General features: G+C 44.9%; 1 protein-coding gene across 1 annotated transcript; it reads right to left on the minus strand.

The window, feature by feature from the left end:
* Positions 1-1,318: 1,318 nt before the first annotated feature.
* On the minus strand, positions 1,319-19,583 carry LOC134754142 (mothers against decapentaplegic homolog 4). Its single transcript, XM_063690281.1, has 15 exons — positions 19,440-19,583; positions 17,626-17,864; positions 16,953-17,127; positions 16,355-16,470; positions 15,885-15,978; positions 14,986-15,573; positions 14,744-14,863; positions 14,304-14,420; positions 13,618-13,713; positions 12,142-12,278; positions 11,410-11,501; positions 10,984-11,152; positions 8,560-8,686; positions 6,053-6,197; positions 1,319-5,614 (listed from the first exon to the last, which is right to left on the minus strand). The coding sequence occupies exons 1-15, from the start codon at positions 19,447-19,449 to the stop codon at positions 5,545-5,547; spliced, it is 2,295 nt and encodes a 764-aa protein (XP_063546351.1). The 5' UTR covers positions 19,450-19,583; the 3' UTR covers positions 1,319-5,544.
* Between the last annotated feature and the right edge of the window lie 151 nt (positions 19,584-19,734).

Here is a 19,734-nt window from a genome sequence, read left to right on the forward strand (position 1 = left end):
ACAAAGTCATACTTAGATGGGTACCAGGGCACTCCGACATTAACGGAAACGAAGAAGCGGACGAACTTGCTAGAAAGGGCGCAGACACACCCCTGGTCGGCCCAGAACCGTTCTGTGGAATCACAAAACGGGATGCATACTCTCTGCTCAGCAACATAGAAAAAACGAGAGCAATCGATTGGTGGAAGTTCGTCAAAGGACAAGAACACTCGAAAGCTCTAATCAAAGGGTTCAACGGCAAAACTGCTAAGGAGCTTCTAAGGCTCAAAAGATATAAAACCTGCGCAGTGACTAGAATATTGACTGGACACTGTAAGTTGAACAAACACATGTTCCGAATTGGGAAGAAACAGGATGCGACATGCAGGTTCTGCCAGGAATCAGAGGAGACTGCAATGCACATTCCCTGTTCCTGTGGACCACTAATGTCAAAAAGAAGTATCCACTTAGGGCGGCACATACTGCAACCCTATGAGGTACAGAACATTACGGCCCAAAGAATCTGGAATTTTCTGGACTCAACGGGCATTAGTAACGAACTTTAAAGGGCCGTCACAATAGATCACTGCTTGGTCGACGTGACACTCACAGGCCCACAACACCCCAACAATAAAAGTAATATATAAGTCGTTATTAGCATAGTTATAGCTGTTGATTCTCCATGTAAAAAATAATAATCATTTGAAAACTATGCAGTGTAAATATAAGTAATAATAAACATTAATTACTTCTATTTTTATTATAAAATAAACATCTAGACAGGGGTCGGGAAACCCCTTAATTTGAATAATCTTTTCGAAACAGTAACCCTTTCAAATAGTTACAGATTATATGGTTACCCTGTCATCTATCATTGTGTTTCTGCCTTTCGATATGGAAACAATTATAATGACTGTGATTTCCTTGTCGAATAGGGTTAAATAGGTAAAGGTACATATTAAAATATCTTGATCGCGTTCTAAAATCACTTGATACGTTTTTTTATATGCTAAGCGCTTACCCAAAATTAACTATTGATTTCGTTATCCTACCCTTTCATTCGGGTAAGTTAACGATATGGTTATCACAAACCCTAATACCCCTTTATTGGTAACTGGTTCCGGTCCCTGATAAAGAATAAGAAAGAACAAATAACAGTTGGAGTTATTTTCTTATGCGAAAGTATGGTCCTATCCGGCAGAAACCATCAAACTTGGCATGCATATAGCTTATCCGGAGACGAAAAAAAATGAAACTGGAATGAGTCTGTCATCAATAACACTGCAAGGCCTAGCAACAAATACAACAATACGAAAGGTTATAAATAAAACAGAAGATGTCGTCAGTGACACGTAATTTTATTGTATTCCCGACCACGTTGTCTTCAACAAGGCTTCGGTTCGCAGTATTTACAAAAGCGGCAAGTTACGTTCAAAATCTGAACAACATAATTATATTAGTTCACAACTTTGGACAACTTTAGTATAACCCCAATAACTGCAGTCAATGATTCTTAATAAATAGTACGACAGACTCCAAACACGGTAGCTCTCTTATAACTGTGGCATGTAGAATTTGAATTTATTCAAAACTTCAACATCATTAAAAAACTTACCGCCATACTTTTAATATCATCTAAAACCCTTTGAATCCTTTTGATCACTATGTAGAGGTATTTTCGATAAACGATTTTGTGTAAGCCTTCTAAGAGAACATTTAATGAATAATCGTAATTTCTAAGTAACGCTTGAGACCCTACCGTCAACAAAATTTAAAAACGATATCTGCCTCTCTATCACTCTTGCACATTCGAGCGATAGAGAGGCAGATAAATAAATTTGAAATTTCCCTTTTCCCGGTAGAGCCTCTGTTCTCGCGTTTGTAAAAAATATTTTTTATTTTTAAGATTGTACTATATACAACTCGCGTACTACGATTCTGTACAAATTCATTGGTAACAAACAAATGTAAAATTCCGTAGCGAAACGTAAATATGTCAATAGCAATAACAAAATAATAAACAATATATGGTTATTCGTAAAAGTAAATCAATTCGATCAACGAATTAAACAGCGACTGCCGCCTCGAGTAAATCATATCGTAATTAATAAAAATTACAAAATATCAATAAAATGTAAATTTTACATAGACAAAAAACTCACAGTTTTCATATAATAATATTTACAAAATCGTAAAAAATGAAACCAAAACACTATACCAACAGTAACTAATAAAATCATTCAACACAAGATATCGTAAATCTGCCGAGTTAAAATAATTAAAGCAAAATCTTAAGCCAACTATGAAAATCTCAAAATACTTAAAAAGTTTCAAAAACACGTTACATATTACTTAAGTCTATTACAATCGTTTGCGATTCCGTACACAAAATATGTCATTTGTTAGTTGTATTTATTTGAAAATAGCATTATCCTCACCGCGGGGCGCCCTACATATACTTTATTCGTTACAACATCACAGATCCATTTTCAACATCTTATTAGAGGGGTTGCGGGCACTTCCGTTGTACTAGCAACACAAAACATATGTATTTTAAAATTGATGTTATAGCCTCCACAAAATTACATAAAAGTATAACACAAAATTACATTCAACTTTTACACTTCAACTGAACTTAAATAATTTGAATGCATACTTTTTTCTTTACTTTGCATGCTTATTGCTTAGTGGTCCAGCGAATCAACTAAATGAATAAAAATGTATTTTTATAAGGTTAACTGCCAATCTGTACTACTGTTGTTTCCATTCGCTTCGAGCATGATTGTGGCGCCGCCCTAGTGGGAGTGGGACACACTTATTGCTTACTTGACAGTTGGTAGCTGCCAAATAGTATGAAGATGTCGTCCCTCGAACGTTATCATTACAATTTTCTGTTGAAATATTTGTATGTAGGTATTTAGTGTGCAACCCCTCCAGCAGGCACATTCTATCCCTATCCTAATCCGCGCCCCGCGCTACCTCTACGTATAAACATTTTAAAGTATAACTATCATAAATTACTGTGTAACCATAACTACCTTACCTTACAACACACTACACATGTAGTGCATAACTGTTTTCCATCGTATTTTCACGGAAACTTGCGAACGTACGTACGTACGTACAAAAAGTACTGACATTGACTGAACAAATACGAACATTTCCAAGAAAATACGATGGAAAACAATTACTACGTCTGTAATTTATCTTACCCTATACAAAGCTAATTCCCATTTGGCTTCTTTCAAGTTGAACCATAATTATGTCTTGTGATATTTAAACTTACACTAGTGTACTTTATATTTAAGAAAATGCCTTATTTTGGTATCGCTGTTAGTAAATTATTATAAACTCGACAAGTAACCTCACAGACTCGCTTGAGCAACCAGTTTCCGTCGAATCTTTATACTAATGTCAGAGACGATAAAATAATAACGACTAAGAATTATATAGGTTTATGTTGGCTTCGAGACCACCATTTACTACTTACAACGCCATCTAGTGAAACCTCTCCAGATACAAAAAAACTTTAAAGGTCATTATTATCCACACGTCTCTGCTAATATCTACCTCATATAGGATTTGTGAAAAAATATTATACTGAGATCGCTTAGTGTTCTTTAGTATGTTCCGTCTCAATACTGTAAACATAAAACCTATGTTAGCGTTTATCCTAAACGTAAATAAATACAAGACATAACTGATTAGTTCACCTTTCTTTAGACACGAGCGCTGCACATTCTCTTAAATGTGCAATGTTTGTTTCGCAAAGATTTATTATTAGTTATAAAAAAAATTTGGAAGACAGGGGTCCTAAAGATTTGTTTTGTAGGAAAGTGAACTTAAATGCTATATGGCATAAGGTTTAAAGCTGCACCGTCACGGTTCACATCACTCGGAGAGCGTCCATCGCGGATATAACGGCTGCACTTTTATCGCTTGTTCATTTCCACGGTAAAGACATATTCGCCGTTACGTTCAGATGTTGGTATTAACCCTTTGAGCGCCAAAGACGTCAATTGACGCGCAATAAACATCGTGCATGACGCGCCGCACACGATAGGCCGCGGCTACAACCCAATAAACATCGTGCATGACGCGCCGCACACGATAGGCCGCGGCTACAACCCAATAAACATCGTGCATGACGCGCCGCACACGATAGGCCGCGGCTACAACCCAATAAACATCGTGCATGACGCGCCGCACACGATAGGCCGCGGCTACAACCCAATAAACATCGTGCATGACGCGCCGCACACGATAGGCCGCGGCTACAACCCAATAAACATCGTGCATGACGCGCCGCACACGATAGGCCGCGGCTACAACCCAATAAACATCGTGCATGACGCGCCGCACACGATAGGCCGCGGCTACAACCCAATAAACATCGTGCATGACGCGCCGCACACGATAGGCCGCGGCTACAACCCAATAAACATCGTGCATGACGCGCCGCACACGATAGGCGTGGCATTCAAAGGATTTAAAAATGTAATTATGTAGCTTACAATGCAAAAGACTACAGTTTGACAGGTTATGTTTAGCACTGTTCTGCCTTTATACCAGAAAACAGGGCACTCAATAGAGTCAACTAAAAGACTTCTCCTTGCGTCCTCATTTTAGATGGCCCAATAATACAGCGATTGTTTTTGTAATTCGAATCCTGATATTTAAAAATAGTGATAACGACGTTATCCATTTTATGGCTGGACCTTGGAAGCTATCGCAAACATTAGAAGATTGACATCTCCATTTTCATCGTTCATTCACTTTTCGCCTGAGACGCGAAATAGTATTTCGAATTACGATATTCACGGAATTCTCCGTTAAGTTTTTATAAGTCTGAGAGAGATTTGACTACCTTCTGAGCAATTTTTACTACAGAACGATTGTGACAATAGGGAATATTACTGCAATGTTCTTCCGCCAGAGTGCAGCACTAGCACATCCTAAACCACACAGATGCCACACAGTTTTTTGACAAGTTTTCACTATGACATTGATGCTTCAAGGCGGTTTGTTTACAGGTGGCCTACTGCGAAACGAGAAAATCGAAATGTTGTTATCTTCTTCTATCGATCGAATATGCAAGTGATAGAGAGGCAGAAACCGAACTTTAGATTTTCGTGTTTCGAGGTTGGCCCTGTGATTGTGCTAGTGACGCCCTCTACGCAGAGTTTAGCGTAATATCACAGAATAAATAATAGTGCTACCGTACAGAAGGGAAACTTCCTACAAATCCGAAGTTTGACAGCGGTCTGTCCCTTTCTAATATATGGCACTATCCCTTTCGGCTATTTAGGGTTGTGAAAATTGCGCAAACGCAAAGGGACATCAAGTTGTGCCAACCCTAATAATTTCTCGGAGCAATGCTGATCCGAACGGAACCGAGTTTGCCCGAAGCGAGCAGTTTCGCACCTTTGGTAATATTCCCTATTGACGAATATGTTATCCACAGCGGTAAGCGATAAAAGCGCGGGCACGATACGCCGGCGCGCGTGTGAAACAAACTTGCACATGTGTGGTGTCGTGAAGGCCTCAAAAGAAGCCGATCAACTCCTACTCGATGTTGTTCCGCGGCCCGTCGATCGGCATCGTGTGCAGCACCTCGTCGAGGAGCTGCAGGGCCCTGAAATACAAGGTTAGGATTTACATTTTGAATTTAAACTGTCGTGAGTCATAAGAACTAACACTAAGCTCAAGCTGGGCCGAATTTCACCTTCCGTGCGGGGGTATAATCGGGCCCCCAGCCCTTGACGAAAGACAGGCACACGATCTAGGCTTGTGTCGGTCATGAACCAAGAAGTGTTAGGAATGAAAAGTCTAATTTTCTTCTTATTGTGTCAAGGTGTTTAATGTTTAATCATCATTCAGATACTTACTAAATATATAATAAAAACAAATATAAAACCGATTCCTGATCATTCCCAGCTGACCCAGCTCTCAATGACCGAACTGAACTAGAACTAAAAGACCAAACTAGTTCATTTGACCGATTAACCGAGAGTGGCGCGCTCTGTGTAGTGACCGAGCAGGCACAAGCCTACTGTGATCGTCAGAGCAGTACCTGTGGAGATGGACCTCGACCCAGCAGGGGGTCTCCTTGATGGAGGTGCGCGGGTAGTCTGGCCCCCAGCCCTTGACGAAGGACAGGCGCACGATGCACAGCCGCCGCAGGTCGTCCACGCCGATGCCCGCCGCTGCTGTTAGACCTGCAACATTACAAGAGGTTACATTACCTATCTAGATCAACACATTTTTAAACGAATGAGCTCAACGCGGATGGCGCTGCAATCTTTTGTTACCTAGGAAATATCAGAAGCACGAATGACTGGTGGGGGTGGGGGTGGGGACGGGATGCTGCACTGTGTACTAGTGTGTACCAGGGACCGGACAACCCTTTCCGCGATAAAACACTTTCAATGGGCGTCCCTTAAATACGGCTAACACATTGAAAGACTTTCCCTTTTGTACTGCAAGTCCATTCATACCCTTACCGAAAAGCTAACCAAAAATAAGGCTAGCCCTTAATAAGGGTTACCCTTATCTTTAAGCGCTTTTTATAAAGGTTTCCTTTTGGTAATCGCCTTTCAGCCTTGCGTGAAAGAGACAGGATTAGTATATATCTACGATAGTGTATGAAAAGGAAAGAAAATACGTGCCTAGTCAAAGAACGCAGCTGCCGCCGCCGACGATCGCTCGGATTCGAAGTAATGTGTGATTTATGAACAAGGTAGACGACTTAAATTAGCACGCTTATATGCTAAAAGGAAGCCCTTTATAAGGCTAACCCTTATAAGCAATATGCAAGGTGTTGGTGAGCGGATGATAAGGGTTTTGTAAGAGTATTTGAAGGTATGGGTAAGGGAAGTAATGAAAGGGTTGCTGCACTGTGTACTAGTGTGTACTAACACTTGTTCATGCCTGGGTGCGCGGGCTGGATGTGTACGGCGACGGCGGGGGTGGGGGTGGGGGTGGAGCGGGATGCTGCACTGTGTACTAGTGTGTACTAACACTTGTTCATGCCTGGGTGCGCGGGCTGGATGTGTCCGGCGACGGCGGGGGTGGGGGTGGGGGTGGAGCGGGATGCTGCACTGTGTACTAGTGTGTACTAACACTTGTTCATGCCTGGGTGCGCGGGCTGGATGTGTCCGGCGACGGCGGGGGTGGGGGTGGGGGTGGAGCGGGATGCTGCACTGTGTACTAGTGTGTACTAACACTTGTTCATGCCTGGGTGCGCGGGCTGGATGTGTCCGGCGACGGCGGGGGTGGGGGTGGGGGTGGAGCGGGATGCTGCACTGTGTACTAGTGTGTACTAACACTTGTTCATGCCTGGGTGCGCGGGCTGGATGTGTCCGGCGACGGCGGGGGTGGGGGTGGGGGTGGAGCGGGATGCTGCACTGTGTACTAGTGTGTACTAACACTTGTTCATGCCTGGGTGCGCGGGCTGGATGTGTCAGGCGACGGCGGGGGCGGGGGTGGGGGTGGGGGTGGAGCGGGATGCTGCACTGTGTACTAGTGTGTACTAACACTTGTTCATGCCTGGGTGCGCGGGCTGGATGTGTCCGGCGACGGCGGGGGTGGGGGTGGGGGTGGAGCGGGATGCTGCACTGTGTACTAGTGTGTACTAACACTTGTTCATGCCTGGGTGCGCGGGCTGGATGTGTCAGGCGACGGCGGGGGCGGGGGTGGGGGTGGGGGTGGAGCGGGATGCTGCACTGTGTACTAGTGTGTACTAACACTTGTTCATGCCTGGGTGCGCGGGCTGGATGTGTCCGGCGACGGCGGGGGTGGGGGTGGGGGTGGAGCGGGATGCTGCACTGTGTACTAGTGTGTACTAACACTTGTTCATGCCTGGGTGCGCGGGCTGGATGTGTCAGGCGACGGCGGGGGCGGGGGTGGGGGTGGGGGTGGAGCGGGATGCTGCACTGTGTACTAGTGTGTACTAACACTTGTTCATGCCTGGGTGCGCGGGCTGGATGTGTCCGGCGACGGCGGGGGTGGGGGTGGGGGTGGAGCGGGATGCTGCACTGTGTACTAGTGTGTACTAACACTTGTTCATGCCTGGGTGCGCGGGCTGGATGTGTCCGGCGACGGCGGGGGTGGGGGTGGGGGTGGAGCGGGATGCTGCACTGTGTACTAGTGTGTACTAACACTTGTTCATGCCTGGGTGCGCGGGCTGGATGTGTCAGGCGACGGCGGGGGCGGGGGTGGGGGTGGGGGTGGAGCGGGATGCTGCACTGTGTACTAGTGTGTACTAACACTTGTTCATGCCTGGGTGCGCGGGCTGGATGTGTCCGGCGACGGCGGGGGTGGGGGTGGGGGTGGAGCGGGATGCTGCACTGTGTACTAGTGTGTACTAACACTTGTTCATGCCTGGGTGCGCGGGCTGGATGTGTCAGGCGACGGCGGGGGCGGGGGTGGGGGTGGGGGTGGAGCGGGATGCTGCACTGTGTACTAGTGTGTACTAACACTTGTTCATGCCTGGGTGCGCGGGCTGGATGTGTCCGGCGACGGCGGGGGTGGGGGTGGGGGTGGAGCGGGATGCTGCACTGTGTACTAGTGTGTACTAACACTTGTTCATGCCTGGGTGCGCGGGCTGGATGTGTCCGGCGACGGCGGCGGCCTGCGCGGCGGCCGCGGCCTGCGCCGTCGCGGCCTGAGACTGCATCTGTCGGTGGCACTGCCGTAGGTCGAACACCTGCCAAAATTATTATAATAAATATGAGTTAGGTTTGCTGCACAAGCGTAGGAATTCGACGCTGCTTTTCTAAACATAACATAGTGATTTTGTTGCGGGGTCGCCGCGGGCCGGCCTTCCAATTGCTCGCTACAAAGAGTACAAAGTCCTAGCAAATAGCGAGTGTGATAGGATTAAATTTCATCATGTTAAGACTGAAATGTGAGATTCGCATAACGTAAAATCGTAATGCCGTTTCGGGCTCGGAAAATTGTAAATAGCCAGGTCCACACAGAGCGAGCATACGCACGAAGCAATTTCATCGCGCACAAAACGGCCAATGTAGACGTGCCTCGGCCGAGGCGCGCGTGTTGTACCGACATTTTTAGACGTGCCCAGCGCGCGACGCCTCACTACACTGGCGGTTTTGTGCGCGAGGAAATTGCCTCGCGCGTATGCTCGCTCTGTGTGGACCCGGCTAATCGTGCTCTGTACCAGTAAGTTATTCTTACAATGTTTTCTGTAAGACTGTATTACGTCTTTCTAGTTTTCAGTATAAACCTGTACCGTACCTTGATGCAGGCGGAGGGGTATATCTTGTGCACCGCGTCGCCCGGGGCCCGGCCCGCCTCGCGGTCCAGGTAGTAGGACTGCACGAACACGGAGTGCTCGGACAGGCAGCGCAGCCACACGTCGCCCTCACCGCGCAGGTCCAGCTGCACGCCCTTGCCGCTGTGCAGTCTGTGGACACAGACCTGTACCGTACCTTGATGCAGGCGGAGGGGTATATCTTGTGCACCGCGTCGCCCGGGGCCCGGCCCGCCTCGCGGTCCAGGTAGTAGGACTGCACGAACACGGAGTGCTCGGACAGGCAGCGCAGCCACACGTCGCCCTCACCGCGCAGGTCCAGCTGCACGCCCTTGCCGCTGTGCAGTCTGTGGACACAGACCTGTACCGTACCTTGATGCAGGCGGAGGGGTATATCTTGTGCACCGCGTCGCCCGGGGCCCGGCCCGCCTCGCGGTCCAGGTAGTAGGACTGCACGAACACGGAGTGCTCGGACAGGCAGCGCAGCCACACGTCGCCCTCACCGCGCAGGTCCAGCTGCACGCCCTTGCCGCTGTGCAGTCTGTGGACACAGACCTGTACCGTACCTTGATGCAGGCGGAGGGGTATATCTTGTGCACCGCGTCGCCCGGGGCCCGGCCCGCCTCGCGGTCCAGGTAGTAGGACTGCACGAACACGGAGTGCTCGGACAGGCAGCGCAGCCACACGTCGCCCTCACCGCGCAGGTCCAGCTGCACGCCCTTGCCGCTGTGCAGTCTGTGGACACAGACCTGTACCGTACCTTGATGCAGGCGGAGGGGTATATCTTGTGCACCGCGTCGCCCGGGGCCCGGCCCGCCTCGCGGTCCAGGTAGTAGGACTGCACGAACACGGAGTGCTCGGACAGGCAGCGCAGCCACACGTCGCCCTCACCGCGCAGGTCCAGCTGCACGCCCTTGCCGCTGTGCAGTCTGTGGACACAGACCTGTACCGTACCTTGATGGAGGCGGAGGGGTATATCTTGTGCACCGCGTCGCCCGGGGCCCGGCCCGCCTCGCGGTCCAGGTAGTAGGACTGCACGAACACGGAGTGCTCGGACAGGCAGCGCAGCCACACGTCGCCCTCACCGCGCAGGTCCAGCTGCACGCCCTTGCCGCTGTGCAGTCTGTGGACACAGACCTGTACCGTACCTTGATGCAGGCGGAGGGGTATATCTTGTGCACCGCGTCGCCCGGGGCCCGGCCCGCCTCGCGGTCCAGGTAGTAGGACTGCACGAACACGGAGTGCTCGGACAGGCAGCGCAGCCACACGTCGCCCTCACCGCGCAGGTCCAGCTGCACGCCCTTGCCGCTGTGCAGTCTGTGGACACAGACCTGTACCGTACCTTGATGCAGGCGGAGGGGTATATCTTGTGCACCGCGTCGCCCGGGGCCCGGCCCGCCTCGCGGTCCAGGTAGTAGGACTGCACGAACACGGAGTGCTCGGACAGGCAGCGCAGCCACACGTCGCCCTCACCGCGCAGGTCCAGCTGCACGCCCTTGCCGCTGTGCAGTCTGTGGACACAGACCTGTACCGTACCTTGATGCAGGCGGAGGGGTATATCTTGTGCACCGCGTCGCCCGGGGCCCGGCCCGCCTCGCGGTCCAGGTAGTAGGACTGCACGAACACGGAGTGCTCGGACAGGCAGCGCAGCCACACGTCGCCCTCACCGCGCAGGTCCAGCTGCACGCCCTTGCCGCTGTGCAGTCTGTGGACACAGACCTGTACCGTACCTTGATGCAGGCGGAGGGGTATATCTTGTGCACCGCGTCGCCCGGGGCCCGGCCCGCCTCGCGGTCCAGGTAGTAGGACTGCACGAACACGGAGTGCTCGGACAGGCAGCGCAGCCACACGTCGCCCTCACCGCGCAGGTCCAGCTGCACGCCCTTGCCGATGTGCAGTCTGTGGAGTGTGGAGACAGAAGTACGGGTATAAAAGATACGATAAAGATATATAATACATTGTTAACCAAGGGGTGAAAGGCACTTATTTCTGCCGAGGTTGTTTGGCACTCGAACGCAGTGAGAGCGCTAATGGTCCGAGGCTGAAATGATGTGTTTCACCCGAGTTAAACTCTATACTTTTGATTTCGGATACGAGGATAGTAAAATGCATGTGTTTTTTTTTAAAACGACTAAGTATACATTTTTATAGTATACCTTGCGCGTTCGCTCTGCTCTGTTCTGTGAACGTTGCTCAAAGCGCCGAGGCAAAATCTGTTGCCTCCTGAAGGGTCTACGTAACCGTCAACCTGAAATAAACAATACTTTTTAATGCAGGAATGTTTAAACAGTCAATAAGATACCTTAACCTGGGAGAATTGAGACATTTAGGCCAATAATTTATATCGTGACATTTAGGTTTTTACGCTTATTGCATTTAGGAAATAAAAATAACAGCAGTGCCATGTGATAATTTAACCCTGTTAAATTGCCGATTTATTTTGGACATAAATGGAAACATCCATTCGTGTGCACAAATATGGACTGCCGAGGCATTATACTGAGTGCGTCCAACTTGTGTCCAATATTTAGTGTTTTTAGGGTTCCGTACCCAAAGGGTAAAAACGGGACCCTATTACTAAGACTCCGCTGTCCGTCTGGCCGTCTGTCCGTCTGTCTGTCACCAGGCTGTATCTCATGAACCGTCATAGCTAGACAGTTGACATTTTCACAGATGATGTATTTCTGTTGCCGCTATAACAACAAATACTAAAAAGTACGGAACCCTCGGTGCGCGAGTCCGACTCGCACTTGGCCGGTTTTTTTTATTTATTTCTCTTTTTTATGTAATAATTTGTACGTTACATAAATGTATTTTCTTTTTTTTTTTTCAAACATAAACCGTCTTTCCGTGCGTAGTTCGGTCATGGATAATAAAATTGGACTTACAGTGACGTTGGGCCTGCTAGACGGCACTTTGAAGGTCTCTCCGACCTGCGTGTCTAGCTCGAAGTACGCCACCGAGCACCAGTACTCGGGGGCCGGGAGCTGCGACAACAAGGGCTGCCCGCCCGGGTTGCCGTTATCTGTATTCAAAAAAATGTGCCATTTTGGTTGAACCAAAAGGGTACTTATTGTCGCTTGTCAGTAAGGCGCTATTTCCATATAGCTTCAATTAGAAATCAACCTTATCGACAAGTGACGTTGACAACCTTTTGGTTGAAAACGTCACAAATTAGCTGTAAACTTCACAACAAAAAGGTTTAAAAAACTTACAAGCCTGTCTTGTCTCTCACAGGTCTTGAGTTTTTGGTAGGATACTAAAATAATCCAGAATAAACGAAATTAAACTATCGTGAGACATATTTCAAAATATTTAGATCAGCAGTGCAGTGTGCTTGACTTCATCGCGCGCGCGCAACGAGCGACGAGGCGGGCGGCGCGGGTAGTGCACGGAGTACAGCCGCCGCGGACACTCGTGCCTGAGGAAGGACTCCCAACGAATCCGAAACATGTCGCCAAAAGCGACTAAAAATAATAGTGAGTGAAACTGTACTGATCTAAATATTTTTAATCCAAAATAAAATTCTCGCACGTTAAAAAAACACATACATACATAAAAGGTAACGTAATGAAATGGACAAATCTGAGACATTTTATTTTTTATGGGATCGAAATAGCAAAATATTTGGAGTGAGATGGAACTCTAAAAATGTACAGATCAGTGAGACTGAGAACCAGGTTTTCAAGGTTTTAAAAGCCCCACAGCGTATTTTTTCCTAAAACACACGCTTGTACAAAACTAAAAAAAAATTAAATCGAAATCGGTTCCTGAATTTTTTTAAGTACTAACATTATTTTTAAGAATATACTAACAAAAATTAAGATCATGTTATCTTTATTGAATAAAATTGAAATTGAAAATTGAAATTGAAATAAAACCGAACCAAACTGAACCAATAACCAAAGACAATATTACAAAATCGGTTCGTTTAGAGCTACGATGGGAAAAGCATACAGATGCACACATAAAACTTATAACACTCCTCCGTTTTTGAGGGGGTTAAAATAGAACATTGTGCCGCATGGGGCGTAAGTTAAATATTGCAAACGAGAGTATAGTTAAATCGATTTATAGACTCGAGTTTGCAATATTATTACGCCCCGAGAGTTACACACAATGTTTTTCATCACACTTGCGATACAAAAATGAAGTATAAAGACAAAAAACTGTTAATACTGTGTTACTAGAAACTTCATAACTCCCTAGGGAAAACGTTTTTTTTTAATAGTTCCCGCTAATCCTTCGTGCAATTCCACATTTACTAAGCGAGTGTGATGAAAATGAAATAGCTAAAGGACTACAAACAAAGCAATGAGTGTGCCTTATGTCATCTGCATAAGGCATGTTATCAATTGACGTACAGTAGTGATGGTGTTGTGGCGGCGCGTCCAGCGGCGCGGGCGCGGGTGGCGCGAGGCTCTGAGTGTACGTCAGCGTGTTGTTGCCCGTCCACGTGCCTACAACGACAACGCACAATTATTGTTTATACAATCGTGATATAATAGAGAGCTTTTCAGTCGAGTACCGTGTTTAAGCAACGAAGCTTGCTGAGTTGCTTAAGTAAGGTACGAGGCAAAATACATGTATAATTTATGCAATGAATTTTATGCAATTTGTAAAAAATAATAAAAATGCTTCTCATAGCTTGTGACGAGTGGAACAGCACCTTGTGACGGAATGATCAAAACTACTACTATAGGCACGTTCAAAAATGATAAAAATGCAAAACCTATTAAAATTTTATTGATTCCTAAAAATATGATGATTCATGAACTTTCCTCTAGATATTGATTTTAATGTAAAACAATTTATGAATTTTTCACCTGTGGTGACCCTCCTTTTAACTTGTTTTAACTTTGAGTGGCAACCGCGAATCGAAGAAGGCAGCAAAAAAAAGCACCAATCAAAGAGGACACTGATCACTGATTGAAGAGGGCTGGGATGACCGGCCGTTGTTGAGATTCTTGGGGCAGCCTATGTCCATCAGTGGACGTATTTCAGCTGATATGATGATGATAATTTTGCGAAAAGTATAACATGTTATTACCTTGTTGATGCTGCGTGCGCGGCAGTGGACTAGGTTGTGGCGCGGGACTGCCTGCCGAGGCGAAGCCGTTCTGTTGGGAATTCTCGGCCGATCCTGATGACACCGACACAGGACCCGCTAGATGAAATTATAGAAATTAGTATTTGTGATAAGTGTGGAAAGTTAGCATTTTCCAACGACCGTCCTACATTCGTTCGTTTTAAAATAGCGAACACACTTTTCCTCATACTATCGTGCTTATGCGGAACTTTTAGAGCATACACATAGTAAAATATAATTCAAGACGTAGAACAGGCGAGGAACCGATTGCTCTACTCAGACTAAAACCCTAGTTTTAACCTGAGTAAATTCTGTTCAAAAATTGTAAAATCCCGTAATAGACCATATCAAAATCTTATATAAACAAGTACAAGGTGTTTTTCAGTAAATATGCTTCTAACCTGATATAGTCTGTGTCATTTGTGTTTCAGTACTCGTCTGCTCGGCCGTGAAGAACGTCGTGTTTTGTCCGTCAATAAGGGGCGTCGTCGCGCCGGGCGACATGCTCACCGGCATGGCAGCTGCAAACCACAACCATTATGCACCTTATCCGCAATAACATAAGGCTCCAAATCAAGCAGAAGAATGCACGTTTTACAAGCGTGACAAGTGCAAAATACGTGCAAAATAAAACAAAGCTTACAATGGTTCATTCTTTTCGGTAACCACATCGCTCTCGCGTCTATAGTGTCCGGGGGTTCGAGCTTCGGCGCTATCGTCCTCTGCTGGCTCATGACCATCTGTTGCGGACTAGGTATCGACATCCCCTGGCTTATGTTGGGCATCTGCGGCGTCCCTGGAGACATCTGCGTCGGCGCGGGCGCCATGCGCGGCGACGGCATCTGCGGCGTGTTGGCCACCATCTGCGGCGTGCCCGGGCCCATCTGAGAAGTCCCCGGGCACATTTGAGGAGTTCCCGGACACATTTGAGGCGTGCTCGGACCCATCTGAGGCGTTCCGGGGCACATTTGAGGCGTTCCGGGGCACATTTGAGGCGTTCCCGGCCCCATTTGAGGCGTTCCCGGTCCCATCTGAGGCGTTCCTGGACCTAGCTGAGGCGGGCCGGGCGTCATTTGTCCGTGGTTTGAGATCATTTGGGGCCCGGGGGAGAGGTGCGGCAGCTGTTGAGGCTGCGGCATCTGTTGAGGCTGCGCCATCTGCGGCACCCCGGGCGGCCGGAGCGGCCGCGGCCCAAGCGTCGGCGAGAACATGTTCTGAACGCCTTCTGGCGCTAAAATAAAGCAAACGAAAATAATGCAAAATAAAATTTGCGAATCGCAAATAAAATACAATCACTTCAACTTATAAAAGGAAGTATCCAACTATCGAACGAAATAAAAGACTGAAAGGAAAAAACACGCCAATTTAGGTCTCACAAAGAAAATGGCTTACAATCAGGAAGTGTGATACAAATATAATGTTACACAAACAAGATTTTTGAAAACACTTGCTGCTACACTACAACTTTAGACTTCACATTCACAATATCCACAACAACATACTCAACTCCACCCAACAGAATTCTTGTAAACGCCCAGTTACCTTGCGTTTGGTTGATGATGATGTTGGTGCCCTGGAACTGCTGGTGGTGGTGGGGCAGCGCGTGGTGGTGGCGCGGGCTGGCGGCGGCGTGGTGCTAAATAATTCAACGTTCGTTATTCACCAGAAACCGATTGATTGAATCAGATGTTATTTTGAGCGAGTCCATTTTAATTTGGAAAAAAAGTTACATTAGGATATGATTTCATGGGATTATGAAAATAGTGTAAATTTTGTAACCGCAAATTTGATAGCTGAAGGAGTTGGTACGGCGTTTTTCGGATACTGGATTGTCAAACACACTTAACAAAATAGTTACTGCATAATGTATAAAACCATTATAGTCCAAACCTACGGCAAAATATCTCTCAATATATTTCTTAAATTCATGTTGTGAGAACGACCGAGAAAACTTACGCCATTTCCAAATTGAATCCTTTTCACACAGTATGCTATCAATTGATAAAATTTACCTGTATTGTGACCAACTCGCCGGTGTCCATGTCCATGCCATTTCCGCTCAAGCCAGCTGTGTACTCGTCCTTTACTAGGCGGCTTGGGCCAGATGTCAATGTCAGCCCGGAGAGATCTGGAATTATAAGGAGATTATTATTTGTAATTTAATCTTTATTGAATCTGAAGAGAAATAACAACCTGGCTAATGTCGCACGATAGTCGTGGCTTTCAATGGGTTTAAGGGTTTTTCTTGGCACTTGACTATTAATGTTGGATTTAGCTCCTTCTATTTAAGTCTACTATGTTGCCATTGCTGGACAAAAAGGTTCAGTAAAATCCTAATTCAAATACATAAATTACCTTTTCATCCTAACTGAAAGTACTTACGAGATACGGAATTTTCTTTCATTTCCTCTTGGCATCATTTAATACACATTCAGTTTTATAATGACACTGTCTCCGATTATTATCAGACAAAGATGAAACATGTCTTTTTGGGTTGAGTTAAAAACTTACAATGGAATACATACTCATACAGAAAGACAGGTGTTTGATGGAAACATTAAGCTATTACAGTGATTCCATGCTAAGACACTGTGTGTAACAAATACTAACCAATACCTGGTGATACCACCCGCTCATAGTGGTAAGGGTTGACGCACACCGAGTCACACTTGAGGTCGAAGGCGAACTGGCAGAATTTGACATGCTTGAGTTCGTTCTTGTGCAGGTCCGGCCAGCGCCATATGCGGGCGTATATCACGTGTGGGAAGCCTTTGCGGCCTGCAACCTGAAATATTCGAATAATTAGTTTACACTGTATTTTTAATTATTGATTCAATTTTAAGGAGAATCTATGAGCACAGTTGTGCTTTTTGCAAGACTTACCGCTGGAATCCCAAAAAACGACCTTGAGAGTTTTGAATGATTCACGGTTAGTTTCACTAGACTTATATTGACACCCACCCGCAATCTTCAGTGACCCGTGAACAAGATGCATGTAACTGCGTCGAAATATCGGGAGCTCATAAATAATACAAAAGGTAATCAAGGTCTATATCCCGGTCAATATAAGTCTAACGACCTTGAGGTTTAAAATTTGGTTGTCATTTGAGTTATATCAGGTGTGATAAGATAATTTCAAAACCTGGGGGTTATTACCCCTATGGGTACATGGTAAGTGCTGGCTACTCTGTTGGTATGTAATATTTTTTTGTAGGTTTTTTTTACATTTCTCCTGTAAGAATAAAATTTTATAGAAGGGAATAATTATTTGTATCAGGCATACCTGTAATCTGCCATCCAAAGTCCTCTGTATTGTAACACATTTGCTCGGATGCGCCCCATTTGTGGTGATAGCTGTTATCAGCGAGTCTAACTCATCCCGTTTCTCCTTGAGCTTCTTGACGAGAGATTCTATGGCACGTTTGGAGAAGCCCTCACTCTCTCCACCCTGCCGGTGACACATGAGAGAGTGCACAATACTCAGGCAGGCGTCTGCCGATGTGGGAGCTGTGGTGTTCATGGCTGGAAAGTAATTTAGCAGTGGTGAATCTGGATCAAAGAGAATTAAGAAGACACAGAGTGCTCACTCCATACATCGGTTTTGTTACTAAAAATACTAATTTTTTCGTAGTCCACATCTAGTGTCAAGTAGAGGAACTATCAGTACTGCTATTTGACACTAGCTGTCACATGTGTCGCGACACTCGCATCCAACGTAAAGTATCAACATTTTATAACTAATATTATAAGCAGAAGGAGTTGAAAATAGAGTTCCTATCAATCCGGTTATAATATCAGCTGAAAATTGTTGAGCATTAGACATCTATTGTCGAGTAGCAGTACTGAGAGTTCCGCTCCTTGATGCTAGATGTAGACTACGAAAATAATAGTATTTTTTGGTAACAAAACCGATGTATGGAGTGAGCACTATGTCTTCTTAATTTTCTTTGATCTGGTTAGAGCTTGAATATCAAAATATAATGACGACATTGATGACTAAACAAATAATTAATGGATTGCATGTATTTAGCAAATTACTTTTTCAGAGAACTAAATGTTGGTAGTTAGTAAAGACAATTTATGATTATGCACATTTATGCCCATTTCGGAAGGAGTTAGTTAAAAACATACAATCTATATTAAAGTTTAATTTAGCAAATTACTTTTTCAGAGAACTAAATGTTGGTAGTTAGTAAAGACAATTTATGATTATGCACATTTATGCCCATTTCGGAAGGAGTTAGTTAAAAACATACAATCTATATTAAAGTTTAATTTAGCAAATTACTTTTTCAGAGAACTAAATGTTGGTAGTTAGTAAAGACAATTTATGAATATGCACATTTATGCCCATTTTGGAAGGAGTTAGTTAAAAACATACAATCTATATTAAAGTTTAATATGTACCTATGAATATAACTTGGATCAAAGCTGTTCTATAATAATAAAAGGATTTTTTTTATTAAGCTTTAAATGATGGGCTGAAATGGACTTAAGGTATATTTTAAGGGAATTCTAACCTTCAGACTACATGTACAGGAATAAATATAACATCAAAATATATTAACTGGATATCAATACATATTACTTAATAACTAATTGTCAAGAATGGGTGTGTTTGTATTAATCTAAGCAGGCCTTAGATTAGTTTATGTGCACCTGAATCATTTTTGGTAGTTGCAAATTAATGACTCATAACTTAACTATTTAGGAATTTGTGGTGCAGTTCATTCTGCCAAAATAGTGAAGAATCTAGTGCATATAATAGTTCCCTCATTAATTTACATTAAAAACTGTATTTTCAAGTAGCACAAATGAATTATCATTAAAATAAAGTATGCCATATAACCAAATTGCTAAAAATAACAACAATTAAAAATTGTTCTGCCTAATAGAACCTAACGAAATCAAGCGGCCTTTAAAACTACGCTTGTTGTAAACATGTTATGACATAATTGCACAATTGTTTAACGAACACAAGGCTTTTTTGTGGTTCAAGTTCATGATTATAATCTAGGAAGTGATAAAATAATACAAAATAGAGAAAATAGTCGTTAAGCAAAATGCGATGCAATAACAGACGATATAATAATTTACCTGCGAGCATTTAATTTATTACACTGGAATTCGGTGTTTGTTTTGCGTTAAGAATGATCACAAAAGTCATCGATAAGTTATGAAAATTGATTTCCTTTATTGTGAGATGATACCAAAACAGAAAGCGACATTATGGCGGCGCATAGACTAATTAGACTATTGTCTATTGTAGAAGTACTAAGTAGAACTGTGACGGTATTGCTACACTTAATATGACGGTTTTTGTACATATACTTCACAAGTGTCACTATATTTTTATAAAAATATAATTCAATGTGTATTGTATCTCATGAAT

This window comes from Cydia strobilella, chromosome 1 (assembly GCF_947568885.1).
Source record: "Cydia strobilella chromosome 1, ilCydStro3.1, whole genome shotgun sequence".
NCBI lineage: Eukaryota > Metazoa > Arthropoda > Insecta > Lepidoptera > Tortricidae > Cydia > Cydia strobilella.

Bases quoted from the DNA above. Each gene is read 5' to 3' on its own strand.
- LOC134754142 (XM_063690281.1), bottom strand. The intron at 12,279-13,617 runs GTACGTCAATTG...TTTTGAATACAG, and splicing joins GCCACAACACCATCACTACT to ATAACGGCAACCCGGGCGGG. The intron at 5,615-6,052 runs GTACTGCTCTGA...CTTGTATTTCAG, and splicing joins GTCGAGGTCCATCTCCACAG to GGCCCTGCAGCTCCTCGACG.